Raw genomic sequence first — 24,053 nt, forward strand, 5'->3', positions numbered from 1 at the left:
AGGGAAGGGGAAGTAAGAATCTTAATATATGGTTCTACTCTGAAAAGGGACTCAAATATGGAGCATTCTATGTTTATTGTGCCTCAGATTCGATATCAGATTTGCTCAGTTATCTACAGGTGTTGCTGAGATAGAAGTAACTGTGGGCATAATATGGCAAGCAGCATCTTGGTGAAGACACCTAAGAACTTAGGAATCTAGTTTGACCTCTGGGTCCAAAATTATGTTTTCAGGGTTGTCAGGGGGGAAAAAAAATCAAGGACTGAGCAAGTTTGATACAGAATCTTTGAGACATATACATGGAATCCTATCAGGCCATTTTTATAATCACTTTTCAGAATTGAGCAGGGCTAGAAGGCATCATACCTTGGGGGGGAAGGGTTATCCCACAACTGGCTAGTGCAGGGTTTTTTCCTCTGAAGCTGCTGGTGCTAGCTGTGGTCACTGACAGGACATTGGACTAGACAGATCCCTGATCTGATTATGTATGACAGTTCCTATGATTTGAAGGAGAGGGTCATGTCTTGTGGATTAAGTCAAGGAGGGCATTCCATGCACGCGTTTAGGAAGAATGGGAGAATCTGTGTCACTTACTGTCCATATTCTTCAAAAGTGATATTGTTTCTGCAGAGTTCTATTCTCTTTTCAAAACTATTCTTTAAAACAATAACTCACATTAATGGGTCCTGTAAAGTGTATTTTCTTCCTCTGTTTCAGAGTAGCAGCCGTGTTAGTCTGTATTCGCAAAAAGAAAAGGAGTACTTGTGGCACCTTAGAGACTAACAAATTTATTAGAGCATAAGCTTTCGTGAGCTACAGCTCACTTCATCGGATGCATTTGGTGGAAAAAACAGAGGAGAGATTTATATACACACACACAGAGAACATGAAACAATGGGTTTATCATACACACTGTAAGGAGAGTGATCACTTAAGATAAGCCATCACCAGCAGCAGGGGGGGGGGAAAGAGGAAAACCTTTCATGGTGACAAGCAAGGTAGGCTAATTCCAGCAGTTAACAAGAATATCAGAGGAACAGTGGGGGGTGGGGTGGGAGGGAGAAATACCATGGGGAAATAGTTTTACTTTGTGTAATGACTCATCCATTCCCAGTCTCTATTCAAGTCTAAGTTAATTGTATCCAGTTTGCAAATTAATTCCAATTCAGCAGTCTCTCGTTGGAGTCTGTTTTTGAAGCTTTTTTGTTGAAGTATAGCCACTCTAAGATCTGTGATCGAGTGACCAGAGAGATTCAGTGTTCTCCAACTGGTTTTTGAATGTTATAATTCTTGACGTCTGATTTGTGTCCATTCATTCTTTTACGTAGAGACTGTCCAGTTTGGCCAATGTACATGGCAGAGGGGCATTGCTGGCACATGATGGCATATATCACATTGGTAGATGTGCAGGTGAACGAGCCTCTGATAGTGTGGCTGATGTGATTAGGCCCTATGATGGTATCCCCTGAATAGATATGTGGACAGAGTTGGCAACGGGCTTTGTTGCAAGGATAGGTTCCTGGGTTAGTGGTTCTGTTGTGTGGTGTGTGGTTGCTGGTGAGTATTTGCTTCAGATTGGGGGGCTGTCTGTAAGCAAGGACTGGTCTGTCTCCCAAGATCTGTGAGAGTGATGGGTCGTCCTTCAGGATAGGTTGTAGATCCTTGATGATGCGTTGGAGAGGTTTTAGTTGGGGGCTGAAGGTGATGGCTAGTGGCGTTCTGTTGTTTTCTTTGTTGGGCCTGTCCTGTAGTAGGTGACTTCTGGGTACTCTTCTGGCTCTGTCAATCTGTTTCTTCACTTCAGCAGGTGGGTATTGTAGTTGTAGGAATGCATGATAGAGATCTTGTAGGTGTTTGTCTCTGTCTGAGGGGTTGGAGCAAATGCGGTTATATCGTAGAGCTTGGCTGTAGACAATGGATCGAGTGGTATGATCTGGATGAAAGCTAGAGGCATGTAGGTAGGAATAGCGGTCAGTAGGTTTCCGATATAGGGTGGTGTTTATGTGACCATCGCTTATTAGCACCGTAGTGTCCAGTTGGAGAACACTTCAATCTCTCTGGTCACTCGATCACAGATCTTAGAGTGGCTATACTTCAACAAAAAAGCTTCAAAAACAGACTCCAACGAGAGACTGCTGAATTGGAATTAATTTGCAAACTGGATACAATTAACTTAGGCTTGAATAGAGACTGGGAATGGATGAGTCATTACACAAAGTAAAACTATTTCCCCATGGTATTTCTCCCTCCCACCCCACCCCCCACTGTTCCTCTGATATTCTTGTTAACTGCTGGAATTAGCCTACCTTGCTTGTCACCATGAAAGGTTTTCCTCTTTTCCCCCCCCTGCTGCTGGTAATGGCTTATCTTAAATGATCACTCTCCTTACAGTGTGTATGATAAACCCATTGTTTCATGTTCTCTGTGTGTGTGTATATAAATCTCTCCTCTGTTTTTTCCACCAAATGTATCCGATGAAGTGAGCTGTAGCTCACGAAAGCTTATGCTCTAATAAATTTGTTAGTCTCTAAGGTGCCACAAGTACTCCTTTTCTTCCTCTGTTTGTTTCCTTGGTATCAACAGAGGGGAAAAAATCATTTAGAGCAGTGGTTCTCAATCAGGGGTCCTGGACCCCTTAGGGGGCCTTAAGCAAGTTTCAGGGGGCCTCTAAGCAGGGCCAGCATCAGACTCGCTGGGGCCCAGGGCAGAAAGCTGATGCCCCACCACATGGGGCTGAAGCCTGGGTCCCTGAGCACTGCCACCCAGGGCTGAAGCTGAAGCCTGAGCAATGTAGTTTTGTGGGGCCCTTGTGGGGCCCCAGGCAATTGTCCTGCTTGCTACCCCCTACTGACAACCCTGGCTTTTATATGCAGAAAACCAGTTATTGTGGCACACGTGGGCTGTGGAGTTTTTATAGCATGTTGGGGGGATGCGAGGGGGGGGAGAGGAGGAGCTCAGAAAGAAAAAGGTTGAGAACCACTGATTTAGAGCATAGTAGTCCAGTGTGGTATTTATCATCATCACAGGAAAATCAGACATAGGATAGTCTAAAAAAAAAAAAAAACATTTCACTACATTCCTCCCAACTTTTCTCTTCAGAATTCTTCTGTGTCCTTCTGGGTATTTTTCTCTTTCTTTTTTTCTATACAGTGCTGATCAATAAAATATACAATAGCTCTTCTTCCCCAATGACATCGACCTCAGGGAGAAACAAACTAACATTTGAATCCTACTCAATTTTCCTGGGCTGACAGCGACAGGGGGTAGCGTGTCTGTGCAATGACATTAATTTCTTTTCTTGTTTATCTCATGCAAATACAAAGCATATTAATAATTAATTATAATTATATAATTATTAATTAATAAAAGAGTTATTATGGGATGGTGACTTTTCCATAATGCAAAAGCAAAGGGACGGTTGATATCCAAGGGTAACACATGTAAGATTAGGGTGTTGTTTTTTTTAAACCCTAGTCAACTATGTATAAGAAAACTCTGGAACTCAGCATGGAGGCCAAGAATCAAAGCCATCATATGACTGCATAAGCCATGAAAAAGTTACACGGGATACCAGTCTTCACGTTTAGGCTTATATGGAGGTCATCAGCTAGAATCAGGAAGAAATCTATTTGCCTTTCAGAAACAGACCATTTATTATCAAGGTAGGATTATTTATTGGGCGCAATTCTTGAGTTATGTCCCAAAGCAGAAAATACTGCACCTTACAAAGCACCTCTTGCATGGTCACTACCAGGCGTATGTTTCTTCTATCAATAGTATGCTGGGCATCCTCAAGAACAAGTGAACAATGGTCCTGCTTGATTTTGTTTAGCTGTCTTCTGTTCCTAGAGTAAGATTGACTCTCATGGGTGGTGGTGGGGGTAAAGATGCCGCATGACCTTGGCGTAGATGGTTGGCAGTTTGCCAGCCACTTTCTATTTGAAACCGAACATTCACCTGCAATCAATGGGGTTGACTGTTCAGAATTCTTGTTGTAATATTTCTTCTGTAGTAATCGGCTGCCATATTAGTTTTTTGCTAACAGCTTCAGGGGTAATGGCCTTTAGCTCAAGAAAATTGTTAGATGCTGAGGTCCTTTCCCTCCAGTTTACCATGGAATTTCAATTTAAAATGTTACTACATTACTACACACTGTTTTGCAACAGCTCCCTTTTAAAAAAGAGAGATTTAGTAGTAGTCCACTGAATAGAGATCATCTTTCCTGGTTAATTCGACTAGATCAACCTTGGAGCAAGGTTAATCATGTAGTTTCAGTGCTCTTCCAAGTTGTTTCATGCAGATTTCACACTTATCTTTGATAGCAGCATTCATGCCTGGCCAGAAATTGACACCTCAGGCTCTCTCTATCCATTGAGCAGTGTATGAAGGGGTCTTGTATACAAAGTTTAGCATTTCTGATGTCATGCTGTGTAGTACTATAAACAAGATGTCCTTCATACAGACTATACAACAGTTTAATCTGTATGGTTCAGATCCACAAAAGCACTTGGACACCTAAATCCCAGTGGTAGGTGCCACTGCGATCCACAAAATTGCCACTTGGCTGCCTGCTAAACTCACTCAGTGCCTAAATTTTCAGGGTCAAAGTTCCCTAGGTGACTAAGTTTCTGACTCTGGGCATGTGCCCTGCTGCCTCGCTCTAGGCTTCCAGATGCCCATCTCATACCCAAGTCCCAGTGCAATCCACAAAAGTGGGGAAAGATAGGTGCAGCAGTGCCTATCTCACCTGTGGTGCCCAATCCAGTAGGCGTGCTCAGAGGCCACCCAGTGGGTCAGGTCACATTCAAATTCTGGCTGGAGGAGCAGGTAGTGGTGCCCACCTTATAACTTTTAGCCCAATGGTTAGAGTGCTCACTTGGGATGTGGGCGATCAGGTTAAATTGCTCCCTCAGGCAGATGGGGAGAAAGAGTTTGAACAGGGATCTCCTACACTTCTCGGAAGAGTGCTCTAGCCACTGAGCTATGGGATATTCAGATATAGGGTTCCCTCAGTCCTTCCTGTTGAAGCTGTTCCACTTTATTTAACCAAAGAGTCATTGGAGCATGGGGACTGGACTTTGGTCTCCCACCTCCCAGGTGTCATTCTCCCTCTCTCTCTCTCTCTAGTCCAATTTGAACAAATGCCTTTACCTTTCTTGGTTACGGTCAAACTCCTCCGAACCTGATTGTCAAACATTGTGTACTCTCTCATGGTATTGCCATTGTTTTTAGATCTTCAGGTATTATTTCCAGATCCTCAAAGGTCTGGGGTATGATGCTTTGATACACTTCCTGTTCAAGGCAATCCCAAAGGGAAGTTGCTGAAACATATCTACCACAGTGAGGGTTGAAGGTACACAGTTTTGTACTTTCAGTATGAAATTGGACCTGCCAAAACTCTAGGCATACATCCCAAACTTAAACAACTCTACATTTGGAAGCAGAGACATGATCTTATTTTACCATCTGGCTAAGCTCAGATTTAGCTCTCTCTCCCATTACTAATAGGACTTTATCAGTTGTGCCACCAAAAATATGTGTACCATATATTTATATTGATGTAATTATTTGATCTGTAATGCAACCCATGCTGTTAAACCTCTCATCATATTGTTTTGCCTCCTGTTCAGGTAAGTTATACCTCTGTTTGATCACAGGCATGTGCACTCTGCTCTTCAACTCATATACACTTGTCTTTCCCTTCCATTATTCTAAACTCTGAGTGAAACCTGTCCTTTTGTAGGCATTCTAGTGTGGCTTTGCCACCGGGCACATTTTATACCAGCTACGTGAACCAAGCATAGTTTTAACATTGGGTGATCACTAATCTTTTTGTGTGTATGCATTCTGGGGTTACAGTGCACCCTGCTCCAGTATCTAATCCAATGTCACCAACCCTGTTGTAGAAACTTGATTTGTAAATGTATTTAGAAACTTAAAGAACTGTTTCTGCCTTATCATTTTATCCTGGAAGTGTATGTTTGTGAATCTATCTTACCGTTAAAGCATCACACTTCTGCAAATTGAATACGAGCCAACAATGTGATGCAGTTGCAAAAAAAGACATTTGGAACATATTAACAGGAGTATCATACACAAGAGGTAATTGTTTTACTCTACATAGCCCTGGTGAGGCCTCGGCTGGAGTACTGTGTCCAGTTTTGGGCACCACACTTTAAGAAAGATGTGAACACATTAGAAAGTCCAGAGGAGAGCAACAAAAAATGATAAGAGGTTTGGAAAATCTGACCTATGAAGAAGGATTGAAAGATTTTAGCATTTTTAGTCTAAAGAGATTAGAAGAATGAGGGGGAACCTGGTAACTGTCTTCAAATATATAAAAGGCTGTTATAAAGAGGATGGTGATCAATTGTTCACCAAGCATAGGACAGATAGTAATCGGCTTAATCTGCAACAAGGGAGATTTAGGTTAGATATGAGGAAAACCTTTCTAACTGGAAGAATAGTTAAGCAATGGAACAAGTTACCTAGGGAAGTTGTGGAATGCCCAACATTGGAGTTTTTAAAGAACAGCTTAGACAAAACACCTGTCAGGGATGGTCTAGGTATATTTGGTCCTGCCTCACCATGAGGGGATGGACTAGATGGCTTCTCAAGGTCCCTTCCAGCCCCTACATTTCTATGGCTCTATGGAAATGATTGCTCTTATTGCATGGATGACAACACACCCCTTATGCTTGACCCGTAGGCATCATCTTGTGATTGCCCCCACATTTATAGTAAACAAATCTGGTCTCTTTTATTTATTTGCCTTTATCTTTAGGTGGTAATAGTCATTTTTAATTAGATGCATTTCAGTATTTTCACTGCTTGTTAACTCTTATTTGTGAAGTACAGTTTTCACTACTCTGCAGATCTCCACTGCTCTTTTCAAAGTCAGGCCTATTTCTTTTAATAACCTTGCTTTGCTCAGGTTACCAGTTTTAGCACAAATAATTTGGTCTTTAATTAGTTCATCTGGTAAATGATCAAATTCATATGACTTAGCTTTATGACATCAGTCTTTAACACAGGGTATGTCTACACTTGGAGCTGGGAAGCGATTACCAATTTAAGGAGACATATCCACTCTTATTAAGCTAGCAGGGTAAAAGCTGTGGTGGCATGAGGAGTATGAGGAACTAGACACCCTGAGTATGTACCTACCTGCGATGCTAGGTATGTACATGGGGGAAGGGAGGCCTAGCCCGTCCCATGACTCAAGCCATGATGGCTATACTCTATTTTTAGCACATTCTTGAGCTGAGCTAGTGCAGGTATGTCTCCTCAAGCTGGGAATTACAACCCTAGCTGAAGGGTAGATATACCCATAGAGGTCAACAGTCTCTTTTGGCATGTGGTTTCTTGTAAAGAAAATATCTCTTTCCCACGTGACATTCTTGTAAGTACTTGTCTTGAAGTTTCTGAAGGATTTTGTCTAGTGGTTGGCTTTACCCTTCATGGTCCCACTAGAAAATTATGTAGATCTCCAATATCTCTGTGTCTGGCACATGTAAATTGTGGGTGAGATAGGGTTGCCCAGTTTTTGACCTTTTTACCCTGCCAAAAAGGGACCCTGCTGGCTCCAGTCAGCACTGCTGATCAGGCCGTTAAAAGTCCAATTGGTGACATAGTGGGGCTAAGGCAGGCTCCCTTACTGCCCTGGCTCTGCGCAGTTCCTGGAAGCAGCGGCATGTCTCCCCTCCAGCTCCTACATGTGGGGCACCAGGGGACTCCACATCCTGCTCCGCCCAAAGCGCAGGCTCTGCAGCTTCCATTGGCCAGGAATCACAGCCAATGGGAGCTATGGTGGCAGCGCCTGGGGATTGGGAAGTGTGCAGAGCCACCTGGCCATGCCTCGGTGTAGGAACCAGAGAGGGGACATGCTGCTACTTCCAGGACCTACTTGAGGTAAGTGCCGCCTGGAACCTGCGTCCCCCTCCTGCACCCCGACCCCCTGCCCCAACCTTGATCATTTCCTGCCCTCCAAACCCCTCAGTCCCAGCCCAGAGCACCCTCCTACACCCCATACCTCTCATCCCCAGCCCCACCCCAGAGTCTGCACCACCAGCTGTAGCCCTCACTTCCTCTGCACCCCAACCCCCTGCCCCAGCCCAGAGCCACCTCCCACACCCCGAACCCCTCATTTCTGGCCCCACCCCAAAACCTGCACCTCCAGCCCAGAGCCTGTACCCCCTCAGGCTGGAGCCCTCTCCCATACTCCAAACCCCCTGGCTCCACCCCCCTCAACCCAGAGCCCCCTCCTGCACTGTAAATACTGCATCTCTGGCTCCATCCCAGAGCCCACACCCCCCAGCCGGAGCCCTCACCCCTTCTCACATCCCAACCCACTGCCTCAGCCCGGGAGCCCCCTCCCGCACCTTTGACTTCTCATTTATGGCCCCACCCCAGAGCTCACACCCCAAACTGCAGCCCTCATCCCCTCCCGCACCCCATCCCCTTGAGCCAGCCCGCTGAAAATGAGTGAGGGTGCGGAGAGCGAGCAATGGGGGGGGGATGGAGTGAACGGGGTTGGGGCCTCAGAGAAGGGGCAGGGTAGGGGGCGGGCAAGGATGTTTGGTTTTGTGCAAGTAGAAAGTTGGCAACCAGAGGGTGAGGTAAGGATTTCATCTTCTCCAACTTCTCTAATACAACTTGCTTACAGTACAGCAGGTAAGTGTTGCAACCACCTCCTCCTCTTTTCTGCCATCCTCTCTTCTAGATAGAGGGTGGCTTCATTTTTCCAATGACTGATTTTTTTTCCTGAATGCCATGTAATAAAGGTACAGATAGGAATACTTGTAGGAAACTGGTATATTTCCTGGTCTCTCACATGACAACAGCCAAAGTTACAAAAGATTATATCCCAGTTATGGCAGGGATCAGAGTATGCTTTGACTGCAGTGGCTACATACGTTCCTTCAAACACTGAGGATCCATATTGCATATATAGAACAGGGCCAGATTCATCCCTGCTGGTAGAGAGGTCCCCTCCAGCTCAGGGGTTATATTTAGGAGTTCCCAGAGTAGGGTACTCTGCAGAAACCCTGTTGGTGAAGGCTGGTCAGGAGGTATAATGACTTCATTAATCTTATGGCCTGTCCTACTCACTTTTTGGGTGACTTTTTGCCACCAAGGGCCTATGTCCTAGTTTGTGCTGACAGAGTAAAGCATTCTCAGTGCATTGGTGTCACACCAAACTCAGGATCTTGCATTGTCCATGAAAGGTAGGCTATATTGACCCAGTAAAACCGTCCCAGAACAGTGTATCAATGGATTAGCAATAAACTATTTTAAAAAAAGAAAGTATGGAATTCTGACTAACTTTGGTAACAGAAATGCTACAAGATCTGATCTGACAACATACTATAGAAAAGTGAGACATGAAATTAGTTCTCATCCTGTATATTTCCCTCCTACTTTTTTCTTCTTTGTCCATTGTTTAAACTCCACATGGAAGTGCCCAAAGATGGGATAGCTGCTGGTAATATCACCATAGAGTACTTGTGCAGGTTTTCCTTTCCACACCCTTTTAATGTAAACTATTTCCCAGAGGCTAATGGCAGGTGAGAGAAAGATCAACAAATACTGACAGTTTACTGTAGGAACTTGAAAAAAAGTGGGCAAAACTAAAAACACTCCCTTTAGCACAGTCCCGAGCATTCACTGGTACACAACAGATGTGCCTTCTGTGGCTGATAATGTTAGGTATGGTAAGTGAAGAAACAAAGGACACAGGTTTGCAATTATGCACTCCCCAGACCCCAGTATTTTAGAACAAATCAAACTATGGTAAATTAGTTCCTAGTCTAATGTGAAAAATATGAGCTACTATCTAAATCTTCAAACAAACAGATCCTGATTTTCCCGAAATATGGCAACTTGGCATTTTTATATTTATTTTTTTTGTAATGGAGAATGATGGGCTTTTAAGGGTAAGCTGATTCCTTTGAGCAGCAGACATGAAGTGTGAGCTCCCGGAAGCCAATACCTTTGAATTGCGTCCACACTAACCCTAATTCAAAATGGCGATCTCCATTTCAGTGCTAATCCCCTCATTGGGGAGAAGTGCAGAAATCGGTTTTAAGAGCCCTTTATGTCGAAAAAATGGCTTCATTGTGTGGACAGGTGTAGGGTTAATTCGATTTAACGCTGCTAAATCTGACAAACTCCTAGTGTAGACCAGGCCAAAGAGAATAGCTCCACACCCCCTCACCAACTACTTAAGGTAGCCACATATCACCCAGGTCTTTCCTTGCATTTATGAAGACAACTGAATTACTGGTGGGATAATAAGGTAACCTGAAAGCATAAAGGTGCCACTGTATGTACCTTTTAATGCAGGAAAAATAACCAAGCATCTGACATCACAATACTACAGTGTAACAAACCACCGTATTGCAGAGTTTTGCTTTGCTTCAGGTAGAGGATAGACTGTATACAGAGTTATGTTTTTGATTTGTGTCTTGCCGAACTTGCGCGGTAGTGGATTGGAAGCAGCAGCAGGAAGAAAGGGATAGAGGAAAATAACCTATAAGAGGGATGGTGGGTTGAAGGTAGGAGAGGAAAGACAGAGGTGGGATGGGAAGTGCACTTGCATTTGCAAGTTACAATGGACCACTTATGGAGATATGTCGGGATGAATTTGGCACAGTGACTCTAAACTTGCCCCACCTAGATGATGCATAAAATCACAAAAAGAGTTAGCTCTTCAGTCTAAACTTACATTAAAAACAACTAAAAGGGCACCATCAGGTATGGCACAACACAAAAAAAATTGTTTTGTTCTTCTAAAAGGAACCCATAATGTTTGGGTTCATTTACTATTATTCAAAAGTACCATGTTCAAATGAAGTCAGGTCTTTTTATCCCAATGACTTGCGCCCAGTCCTAACTGAGACCAGAAAACTTCCTAAGCTAGTTCCAGCTGGCATCAAGATATGTCACACAGAACAGCAAGCTCAACAAATGGCATAGATCTTTTCAATTGTTGATCCATTGCATCAGCTTACTCAGCTCTTTCCAGCCAAACTGTTTATTCCCTCAGTGAACACTGTCTGTAAATGGGATGTTAATGAAATATACTGAAAGGGAACTGAGGCTATCTAAAATGTAAACTACATTGCGGGGGGAACCTCATGACTAGATTGACAATAAAACATCCATTTCAAGACAATTTGTACTATTCTGGGATGGTGGATTTATGTGAGAATTAGTACAAGGCTATTAGGCTTTATTATTTTTCTTGCCACTCTGAACATTTGCACTAGGTTGCAAAACCAGCCTCTTGAACAAGACAAGTTATTAATATGAGAAATGTATCACAGATCACCTCAAAAGACGGACACATTACAAATAAGGCTGAAAGAATCCATATTATTTTCAGGTTGCTGAGCTATGGCTCCTTTTTTGTCTCCCCATCTATCTCCTTGGTGTACTACCATTATGAATGACTGAGCAATAACAATGCAGTAACTGAATGAGTGAGGAAGTATCTCAAAATAACCAAAATAATCCATAATGTAAACCTAAATTTAAGCAGAGCTGTAAAGTTGTTCAGATGCAGATCTAAATCTAAATTTTTCCAGATCTGGATTTTGGTCCATCCATTAGATAGATCACTGCTAATCATTAAATTTGGATCTGGATGAAAACTCTCCCATAATTCCCCAAAATGTGATCTATTGTTCCCTAAAATTATTGCCATCATCTGTTCAAAATTATACTCTCTAGATACTTTACCAATCCTGGCATCAGTCCACCCTCAATGACTTCCATGACAGTTCACCACATGGAACAAAAGCAAGATCAGGCCATATCTAATATTTTTTGAACTCCAACTTTTCAGTGTTTGGAAAATTCAAACAAAAACACAAAAGCCTAGTAACATTATTTTTTTGTAGCAGACACACAATACTGTTCCAACTTTCCTCAGAAGGCTAAGCAATAGCAATTACTATACAACCTATAAAACTACAGTATATAAGAACAGTAAGTGTAGCACCTATACTTGCAATGCTTAAAGTAGCTTGATTGTTTCCATCTTCAGTAGCCCCAACTTGCACAAGAATTGGTCTGATCAGCACCAGATATTTACTAAAATTCTTTGGTTGGGATTAAGTAGCACACAATTTAAGAAGCCCACCATTTGTGTTGTGATTTAAGACTGTCCTTTTTTTTTTTTGGAACATGTAGAGTTTACATCGGAAGAGAAATCTACAATTGTACTACAATGAAGGCTGAGAATTTTACTGACTAAGGGGTCATGGAGAATAGACTTGAGTACCTGGCACATAATAAAACTACTACATAGGAAAGTAATGTATAGATTTTCTTAGATGTAACATTAATTTGCAGCATTTGTATGTGTATGTCTATCTATACATTACCACGAGGTGAAACGGGTGAAAGTTTTTCTGCAACGTTTTTCACTAGCTTTTTTCATGCCGTTTTCAGGTCTAAATACTGGAATTTATTTTCCTAGTTTGGCTTGCAAAATCCATTTGTAGCAAAAATCATTGCATTTTCAGAATGTGGTACATATGATATTTCATGTGAAAATACCATACTCAAGGTGTGTTATTTATGCTTCTCTGCAACTCCCCCATCTTCTTGGCATATGCCAAAATTGCAATATAGATACATCAGGCTGGGCATAGTATAAACACATAGTAAACAATGTGAAGACTACAGTTGGTTGTTAAAGACACCATTTTTGCTTTTGTTTGAAATTGGATAAAGTTCTCCTCTCTGATCAACATGGAGTAGGGAGGGAATCAGTTGACATCAATAGGAGTTTGATGCCTGTGACAATTACATAGCCAGCAAGTGAGATTTGCAGCCTGGGTGGTCATGAATTTTGACCTGGGTTTAGTAGCCATTATTATAAAGAGCACTTTTGAGAACAATAGTTCATTACATCAGATCAATGTCTCTTTGATAGAGTCTTATTGTTTTAACATATTCTGTGTTCTTTCAAATCTAGATTCTTGAAGAAAACATGAAATTAGAGTGCAAGTGCCATGGAGTTTCAGGATCTTGTACTACTAAGACATGCTGGACAACCCTTCCTAAATTCCGGGAGCTAGGCTACATCCTTAAGGACAAATACAATGAAGCAGTTCAGGTTGAACCGGTGAGGGCAAGTCGCAACAAGCGTCCAACCTTCCTTAAAATAAAGAAGCCACTGTCCTACCGCAAACCCATGGATACAGATTTAGTGTACATAGAAAAATCTCCAAATTACTGTGAAGAAGACCCTGTCACTGGCAGTGTGGGAACACAGGGCAGAATGTGCAACAAAACAGCCCAGCAGTCCAATGGCTGTGATCTGATGTGTTGTGGTCGTGGTTACAATACTCACCAGTACTCACGGGTGTGGCAGTGCAACTGCAAATTTCATTGGTGCTGCTACGTAAAGTGTAATACGTGCAGTGAAAGAACAGAAGTGTACACCTGTAAATGAAAGCGTGGCTGGGGAAGGTGACTCTAGATCCTTAGGAATGAATACATTTGCACATGAGCTCAACATAACTACTCAAGACTGTAGCAAAGACCTGCTTTCTTCCAAAAGAAAAGCTAATGAACGGATCTGTCTTTTCCTTTCATGTTTCAGTACTTATGTGGATACACATTAAAGACTTTTATAAATTATCCAAAAAAACAAAACAAAACAGAAAATCAAGCCACCTGACACACAAAACAGAGGAAAAAAAATCACCTCAGCTAATCTGCACTTCCAAAGCTTAATGCAGTGACTGCCTTATGAAAAGAACACCCAGTCAAGTGAAAAAAATCTGAGAGCTTGGCAACTGACTCTTTTGGTTTGGAAAAAGATGGTTAAATACACAAGCTACTGTGCAGAAGGGATGGGTTGGGTGGGGGAAACAAAACAAAACTTTAAAATGGTCTTTGCACAGGATGGGGGTGACAATGCCCCAGTGTGAATTTCTACTTAAGTGTGGATTATGCAGATTTAGGGTTCTACACTTGTGAAAAGCTTCTGCTGGTCTTGCCTGTCTTTCCATTTCACACAATTTGCTACAGCAAGTAGAACTGTTGAAGTTTTCCATAGACACTGGTTTATCTGCCTTTCTTTTTTTGTGCTGCAGATTTTAGCACAGGGATTTGGGACATCTGGGCATAATAATAGCAATATTTAACAATTTATTCAGATAAAACTAATATTAATTTATTTAAATAAAAAAGAACTCTACAACATTTTTGGAACTATTCTGCAATTAAAGTAGATAGCTTGCTTTCTTTGTGGAATAATTATTTTGTAGATACGGCAAGGAAAAAACTGAAGCTGTATATATTATTCTTTACTTGGATATTTCTACTAGTTGGATTTGCAGGATATTTTCTGCAGTACTAGATGTTTAAGTACAAAAGCAGGCATCTTTTATAATTTTTTTCTGTTTGCTGCTAGTTGTCTGGAAAAAATCAAACTGGTAGTGATTATCATCTCTTTACAATACACTTTTTTTTCCAATTAAAGAGGAGCATTATGAAAATCCAGTTTGGAATACATCAAAAATAAATATGAAACTCCAGACAAACTTCCACCTTTGGAAAATGAACCATAGGATAAGAGTATATTTTGTAAGAGACTATTTTTATATGAATATTTTATTTATACTATGTCTGCTTGTATAATTCTATAACCTGTACTTTTTCCTCAAAACAGGCATACAATTTGTAACTCTTAAGCTATTTAACAGATAAAGGCTGATTAGTTTGTGGACACAACAGCAGCAAGCAGGATACATTTAGCTGCAATTGGTAGATATGTCAAAATGCAGAATGAACTTTCTCTCCGGATGTGTGTACAAACTGGCTCTTTTCCTGCAGTTCAATTTGCAGAATATGCAAAACAAGAACAGGGTATGTAGCATCAATTTTGTCACCTGGCTTGAATTCATGATTGGTATTAACTGGATGTTCATTTATCCCATTCAGAAAAAAAATCTGAATTAGCTTCCCACATGCGTCAGTCATTAAACTGTGGTGTTATGACTAGCAAATGTGCTGTGTGTGCTGTCAGTTAAACCTCTATATTGTGTTACTGTCAAATTTGATTTTATCAGTGGAAGACTATAGACTATGACTGTAAAAACTAGCATGACACACATCGCCTGATTCTCATAGATAAGATACAAAGCTTACAGTTTTTGTTCAACTGGTTTTAGCATTTGCCTTATTCTTTCTCTCCAAAAAGTTCTGAGTCAAAAAACTCAAACCACATTTAGGCAGACATTAAACCATCTATTTCTCCAAAGTCCCATTAAGTCCTCCTTGTGCTTTCTTTTGATATTTCCTTTCTCATCTGGGAAACTAGAAGTGATGTGGGTGAGTAAATAAATATTCCCACTCCCGGCTGGAATCTTTTTGCTTGCTTCTCCTGCCTGAATCATTTAAAGCCTGACCCACAGTTCTAATTTCAATGGTGGTTTTGCATAAGGAATACAGGACTGGGCTCTTATTGATATCACATGTTCCAATGTTTGGAACATATGACAAACACTTCCATAGTTGAGAAATGTGAGATCACTCAGTCAAAAAGATTGAGACAACTGACAACCAGGGAAACAAACAACTTATCTAGGAGGCTGTACTGTCCAATGACTCCCATTGATATTAATAGGTATTAGAACAAATAGACAATAAGCAAATTAGTAATGAGTCTGATCCATTGATTTTTGTAGGCGTTCTGCCTGTACTAGGACTGCAAGGTTGGGAAAGGAAATGATGGAAGTAGCACAAGATAATTTTACAGGATTTGGGTAATATAATGTATTTTCAGAATTGCCCTGAATGCAGAATATTGTTTACATATACACACACACAAAATACCTGCTCCTTGCAATGTACAATTAAGATTAAGGATATAGTGTTTCTTTGCAGATCTGCCATTTACCATGGTACAGCAACTCAGACACCAATATATGAGATATCAAAGTAGAAGTCGGATAAGATTAACACAGTTTACTTTCAACCTTATGACTTGTCAACATGATACAATTTAAAAGTAGTGTTTTTTTTTTAATGGAGCTTATATTTTTTCAGGATTCTAAATTTTGTGTATTAAAGATTGAAAATGGGACCTAAAATTCAAGTACATACATACAATATGGAGATTAATTACAGTTATACACATGATTTAATAATGCAGATCTCTGATATAGTTAATCATGGGGAAATTTTTTTTATAGTATGCATTGGCTTTCACTAAGTAGATACACAACACAGTCAACAGTTTGTTGTTCTTCACTGATTACAGTAATCTAACAAAAGTGTTATTTTTGCAGTATGTTTTTACCATAGGAAAGCATTCTGTAAAACTGCTGCTTTCTGTATATTTTGATACATTGGTGATGCACAGTGTACAACTAGCACATTAACTCTTAAAAGACAGATTTCTTTAAAGAATTTTAATCACAATAATAAAGAACTGGATGGATATACAAAGAAAATCTATTTATTTTTATTGCAGAACTAGGAAAGAGATTGATTAGCTTACCAATTCTTAAATGTTTTGCAGTGGAAATATTCTCATTTGTGAAATCAGTTTAACATTTACATAAAAAACAACACTGGCCCTGACATTGTCCCTATATTTGCAGTTTTCTAGTGGTCCAAATATTAGGAAGGGTGTCGTTCATCTGTTCTGAAGTTGAATTTCAAGTTAGGAATACTGCATTTGACAAGTAGCCCTACAAGTTCAGAAATGAGGAAAATGTAGAGCTGCAGTCTACTAGAAAGTGTCTGAAAGTTTGTCTACATCTTACCAGATAAGAGAAAGTTGGCCCATCTGAGTCAGCCATGAGTCCGGAGTTACTAAGCCATTCCCTAAATTTGACTGAATGGCATGAAGAATAAATAGGAGAAAGAAAGATTTATGATTTTGTAGATATTTTTTCCCCAAACAGTTTGTTCTTTGTCCTCAGGGAATAGAAGAGCTCTGTTTGTACTTGGTAAAGAACCACACAATGGGAATGAAATGCATACAACTGCAGAGGAATACAGCCTTCAATAGAAAATTCATCTTTTCATTTCTACTAAATGAGTGGAGTGCTGGATTGATGTTCACGTAAATAACCTGGTTAATATTCAGAAAGTGAACATGTTCAATATTGTAAAAACAGGAAGAAAGTTAAGAAAAACATTTGAACAAGGATAATTATGAGTTTGGAAATTTTAAAAACCTTATTTGACTTATATTCTTTTTTTTCCACATTAGAATTCCATTTTGTAAAACTGAAAATAAATTCCAAGTAGAATTCTAAAGAAAATTAAAAAGGATTCCATTGATAGTGCTAATTTTTTTTTTTAAGTTGACAACTATCTTGATCACAGTTAGCTTGCATACTTGGAAAAGTACTTGCATAAAACAAGAATCCATCAATGACCTAAAGTTTTCTTTGCCATGTTTGCACAAAACTAATGGAGACGTATCTTTCAACAGTGATAATTAAACTGAAAACCTCCTTAAAATGTAAAGTTAATTGGCTCATTTTGTAAATGGCAAGGTTATTCTGAGGTTGCACAGTTAACTCGAGACAAGGAACGATACATATGAACCATCTCATGAGTATAGGATTTAATAGTATATTTCAGAGACTATAAAACTGTTTAAGCAAAACTCAGTTTTAAAACCCATTTGTATGGTTAAATTTGGAAATGGAGCAGGCTTTGGTTGCCCAAATGAAAAACCAGTATAAATACTTCAGATAACATTTGTACATTTAAATAATAGACATTTGGAAAGACCACAATGGACATCCAAGTTGGTATGCTGACACAGCAGCACACGCACCTATAAAATAAGATTAGTTGCACACAAGTCCCCAAAATCTATTGTTGCTAGGACCATTCTGCAGAATGGATGCATATGAACCTGCCAGAATTGGGGTAGCAAGTTCTGCCATGTGCTTCTGCTGCCAGTAACAAAATTTTCCAGCATATGCACTTACATATAGTGCAAACTATAACATAGCTTGCAGTATTTAACATAGTGGGTTTTATCACGCATCATGACTTCTTGGCAGTGGCCTATAGAATTCTCCTAAATTCTAAAACACTCAACTGAGTAATGTTGTGTGCAACTTTCGGAATATGATGCCTCCCAACTGGTTAACAAGAGATGCTTTCCTCCAGGAAAACATTAATTCAGAGTGTGTGAGAGTTCTTCTTAAAGGCATATTTTCTAACACTGAACAAAAATTCAGAGAATTCTAACTCTGGGAACAAATGTTAATGATATATTGTAAGTTAATCAACAAAGAGGTACAACTGGAGTTAAGATACTCCTTGTTTGAAGTAAAGGTGCCAGAACCACTCAGCTTTGCAATTCTCTCACTCTTACCATTGCAGATACATTTTTAAACCATTGAGACTATTTCTGATCATGCTTTTGGAGTTATGTGAAAGCACCAGTTATTTCTTGTATATTCCTGGATTTGATCTACAGTAAAACATTGAATAGAGGGGAGCTGTGTGAGAGAGTGATCTCCCTAATTATTGACACGTTAAGTTTCAAAATAAACATATTGGATGTGGGATCTGCAAAATGCTCATGAGTATCTTACAAGAGAGATCACACTTCTCATTCTGTGAAGTATGGCACCCTAAGTTGCCTGTTTTCTCCAATGGCTGTCTGTTGTATCTCCTCTGATGGCTGTATTTTGGACAGTGAAGCCACCATATTACTACCTTCTTCGGCAAACCAACTCCACTGGAAGAAGCTATTATTTTTTTCTGGGGGAAAGGGATGCCAGATATGTCTGCGTGCATGAGAGAGCAAGTAAGTGGGGTGGTAAGAAAGGATACAATCAAAATACCCACTTTACCTGTGAGCACCATCATATTTAGATGCACCTGAATTTTCTCCAAATGAATAAGCCCAGCTCTAGTTTTTAAGCCTGCTACACTCAGTCATCCGTTTTCCCCTCCATCGGTAATGTATACCTTACATTCCACTTCATAGTCCCAGGTTAACTGACAATTCACAAGCCATGTGCCACATAAACCTAACACTACTAGTTACAGGTCATAATCTTATTTTAAAAAAAAGAGATATGCACAAGTGTGCCTTGGGATCAATGCATTGTGCACAAAACCCTATTCTGAAAACCCTTCTGTCACATTTTCACCTCTACTTGGAGCCAGTGTGCAAGTTTGCAGAATGGATGTGCGGTCTGCTCAATAGTTTAGCTAGTGTTTTATATCCCTCTTGCACTGGCAGGGAAATTAATTGGGGGATGGGGTGAAATTATGTTTAGCTATCTAGTCTACCTCCCTGTATTACTGATGGTCTGTCAATTATCGTAGCAGCTAGATGCAAGAATATGGAAAACAGAAAGGCATATTGTATAAAACAAAAATGTCCATCCAATCTTGATGTGCTCCTATCATTCTATAGCATGGTATGAGAAGTTTTGGAAACAGTCTTTACCTACAGCATGATATCCCGCTAGTAGACCAATTCAGGTCTAGAATGAAAAGTCAGACTGTTTGAAGGTTATTGAAGGAGTAGAGAAGCTCAACTGTTTTTTAATTGTGATACACAGGGAGAATTTTAAACATTCACTAGTGACCAAATTTCCACTTCCATCTGGTCTATTGTAAATACTGGGTTGTAGTGAAAAATATAGAAGAATAGTGCGAAATTCTGACCTCAGCCATGTACACTCACTGATTTAGATGGGATCGCATAGGTATGACAAAGAGCAAAATGCAGTGGATGGTTCCTAAGAAGATCTGTTCAAAGTATTTACTCATTTTGTTTGCATCCCTTTCTTCATGCATATGTTTCCTTATTCTCATGCTGCTAGTTTTGAACTCACCACAACAACACAGAGTCTAAATTGTTGCAATGCAAACTGATTATAAGGTGGACTTATAAGATTCTGCAAATGGCCATCTCTCGTTGTATACTCAAAATCAGCTGGGGAGTTTTGTGGAGCCCTCCAATGCTGTAACTTTAAAATCTCAAGTACTTTTCTGTAGTCTCAGCAGCAGAGCATAGTGTTTTTAAAGCAATGGTACCAGGACTTTGCAGAAAAGCAGCCAGAGCTGCTAGGGGTTGGAGTGTTTGGGAAGTAACTTTAGGCAGGGGAAGGCAGGTCAGGAGACAAGGAACATCCTAAGAAGTAGTGAAAAGAACAATATAGCCCATCACAGAGAAAGAAAGAAATGACCTAAGAGGAATAAAATGAAGTCCAGAGATGTGTTGAAGTGGAAGAAAGAAATAAAGGAAGGTCCCTGAAAACCATTAAGGAAGACAGAGAAAGAAGATTATTGGATTCATTGGGGAAAGGAGGGAGGGATATTGGTAGCTTGACTAAACTGACTTGCTTTGTAACCTAAGTTAGTGCTGTCCAGCTGATGGCCCAAAGGTCATAATTAGCCCACAAGATGATTTCACCTATCCCATGTCCCTTTTTCAAAATTAAAAATATTTATTGGTGTGGTGCACTGGAGTCTAGCACCCATAGGATACATAACCAAGGAGAAAAAGCTTGAACACATTTCTAGCTATTAACAGCCCTCTATCAATTGCATTGAGACAGCAATAAATCTCTTTTGTGAGTAGGTTCCTCAGTTTCAGTTTATGTTCAATAACTTCACATCTACACATAAGACTATAGAGGTGTGTGCACATATGGACAATTTGTTCCGCAAATATATTGTTCATTTACAATCTGATCCTTCATTGGTTTAAAGATAGACAGATCTGGTTTAAGCAACAGGGGAAGTTAAATGCTGGCTTAAGCTACCAGGGAGCACATTTTGTCCAGAGATTTTTGATTTATCCAGTTATATAGTGAGATCCAAGATGAGAAGGAAGAACAATTGTGATGAGAGTGACTGAACTAAAATCTTTTACTTAAATTATATCTTGTACAAATAAACTAAAATGTGTAGGGCTTCCCTGCGTTAAGATAATTATTCTTTGCACTTTTGTAGTACTAACCAGCGAAGCAGCGAAAGTGTTCTGCAAAAAGTATAGTATTAAACCTCATGATACTCTGGTTTGATTATCCAGCATTATTTTCCCCATATAATGAAGGGAAACTGAGGCACAGAAGTTAAGTGACCTGTCCACAGGCACATAGGAAGTCTGTGGAAAAGTCAGGAATAGAAACCAAGTCTCCTGACTTTTAGGATGTTATTTTAAGAACTAGATTAACATCTGGTCTCTAAAGATAAAAACAACAAACAAAATACATGTTGAGATTTAATGACAAAATTTATTTTTTAAACAGAAGTCTTTTTAAAATCAGCTTTCCTTCCTCTTACTGTATATGCCAATAACTGAGAATAGAGATTTCCTCTTTCTTCTCCTACAATGATTTCACCAATTCCTGAATAATAATGAATAATTAATAAATAGAACCTTCACATTGCTTAATTATTAGTGATGTTGCAGTGGAACTTAGAAAAAACCCGAGCTCAGGGTTTGTCTAACAATTTCACCTTTAAATACATTTTTAATACTAGCTTTAAGAAGGAAGGTGATAGAGAATAGGCCTAGAAGTCAGAAGACCTGCGTTCTAATCCCAGTATTGGCAGTAAATGAGCTTGGGCAAATCAAAAGCAAACATACAATGGATGAAGTTCTCCATATGTAAAATGGGAATACTACTTATCCACCTCTCAAGCGGTATTGTGATGCTTTATCCGGAAAGGTCTAGGAAACAATTTGGAAATGGAAGTGGTAAATTCTATCACTTCTATATTTAAAGTCTGCACAGAATGGTCTGCCACCTGAAGAGGGAGATGTGAGGTGACTCAATCTAGATGACAAGCTGTGCTCACACTAAGTACGCATGGTGAGACTTGGAGAACAAGTACAAAAAATGGATTGGAGTCTTTCTGAAAAGTTAGAAAGGCAATTTATCTGCTTCTGTCTCTCTCTTTGTACTAAGTTTGGGCACCAGTCAGATTATTTCAACGCTTGCCCATCTCTAATTGCATTTCTAATGAACTGAATTCAGATTAAACACTAAAGAGAAAAAACTTCTCGGAACATATATTGTGTTTATTTAGGCCAGACCAGTTTGTATGAAAGTACAAAATCAATCAAGGCCAAAAAGGAAGCTGGCAAACAGTCAGTGCTTTAGCAGATCTTCACTTCCTCCATGAGAAAGCCAGTGGCAGAGGGCTAAGAAATTCTTAGCACTTATAACATCAGTTTATTTAATAACAAGATGAGTAAAGGTGATACAACGACTTGAATTGATGACTACGACACCAAGTTGTCATTTTGATGACTTGTTTGGGCAGAAAGAGTGGTAGTAGCTGGGTGATAGATCGTTCATTCTTTATCCTGCTACAATGACATCTGCTTTATTCACAGATCAGCCACCAGTTGCTACAACAACGCCAGTGTGCTTTAGAAAATGTTGTTGAGCTGCTGAGAGAATCTTGGCTACCCATTAGCAAAATGTTAACTATGCAAAACCAAATAGCGTTCAGTTTTGTTGTTGGAAAAAAGTCAACGCTCTGCAATAAGTAAGACTGTCAAAAAGAATTTACATTCAAAAAGTAGAGAGGGGGTTTAACCCATGATATCACCATGATTCCACCCTCCCCCCCAGAATTCATTAGTAAGCCATTAGGTTCAAAGAATGGAGAAAATAAATAATGAGATTTAAACAGAAAGAACAAATGCACTTTCCACAGAACAGCTTGGTGTCTGCAGCATTCCGACATGTACATTGCCCTCCACTTTCCTGTGTACTGGTTTGGATTTAACAGCAATCCTTTGCTAAGAAGGGATCTATTTATTTATTTATTTATTTATTGAACACGTAACATTTTCAGAAGATGCCAAGTGCTGCTAAACACTGTGGGAAATCTGATTTGGATGCCAGATAAAGTCTCTTGCTTCCAGCTCCCATGGGAGGTAAGGGAACCTTGTCTTCCTATATACCAGTCTCCACAAAGGACCAAATTACAGACAAAGTATTCACAGGCATCTGGAAGAGGGTGTCTTTTTCTTCCAGCCAGAGAATGCTGCTGTGGTGCTTGGGAGGGATGGGGGTTCTCCTACTGGAGGGTGAATGATGTGCCCAATGAGGCAGGAGTGATGTTTGAGGGGTGGGAGAATGATCCAATTGGCAACTAGCTATGAATAGTCCAGTGAAAACTCACTCATTGTCTGGACAATGGACAAATATTCTGATACATCTAGTGTGGCAGCAATTACAGTTTTAGGAGATTAGACTGAGCAACAAAATTTGTATCTGATTTCCCTCAAACTAGAAAAAGTGTTGCTTGTCCTTTTATCTTAATGGGATTAAGGTTTAGTCTGCATCCCATTGCAACTGAGAACTAATTTGCAGCACCCACCACACATAGAACAGGAATTGAGGGCAGAGAACACTCTTCTTTTTTAAAAGCAAGTAACTTCACTATATTTATTACCCAAATAAATTCTCGGTATTTTCCACAGAATAACATTTTATTCCTAATTCTTTTTATCCTGCACACCTTCCAAATGACTCATGAACCACTCTTCTCCCCTCATTTTTATTCCGTCAGCAAGATCTGCATCATTCTTCAAATTTAACCTTATTGGATGCTAAAAATATTAAGGTAATATTAATGTAAGTCTGCTGTATTCATTTACAGTCCAAATGCGGTATGAAGGAACTGCCAGAAAGGATTTACATTAGCGTTACAGAAGTAAAAGTTTAACAGCTTTATTGACATAATTATCCAATAAATTCTAAGCAACTAATTTCAACACTTAACTCTAAAAATCATAAATATAATAGTACTTTAAAAAAAGTATGTCATTGAAGTTTTGAACCAGTAGATCTAAAGCTCATTCAGAGACCTGAGACCAGGGCAGATTGGAGATGATACTCATCACTACTGGGAAAAGAGGGGAGGTGGAATCTGGGCAAAAAACTGCCAGGAGCCATTGAAGTTCACGAAGTCACAGAGATCCTGCTACGAGATAGCGAGACAGTGTTAATACCTTGTGTGAGGAAGAAGAAAATAATAACAGAGAAAACAACTACAAAAAAGTGACATATTAA

General features: G+C 39.8%; 1 protein-coding gene across 1 annotated transcript in view; it reads left to right on the forward strand.

Moving 5' to 3' along the window:
• Window positions 1-16,467, forward strand: part of WNT7A (Wnt family member 7A) — a 121,912-nt gene extending 105,445 nt beyond the window's left edge. Inside the window, exon 4 of the mRNA XM_038409918.2 lies at window positions 12,986-16,467. Within this exon, the coding sequence (XP_038265846.1) occupies window positions 12,986-13,465 (480 nt within the window). The 3' untranslated portion in view covers window positions 13,466-16,467. The remainder of the gene's footprint in view (window positions 1-12,985) is intronic.
• Window positions 16,468-24,053: the final 7,586 nt, after the last annotated feature.

This window comes from Dermochelys coriacea, chromosome 7 (assembly GCF_009764565.3).
Source record: "Dermochelys coriacea isolate rDerCor1 chromosome 7, rDerCor1.pri.v4, whole genome shotgun sequence".
In the NCBI taxonomy this organism is placed as follows: Eukaryota; Metazoa; Chordata; order Testudines; family Dermochelyidae; genus Dermochelys; species Dermochelys coriacea.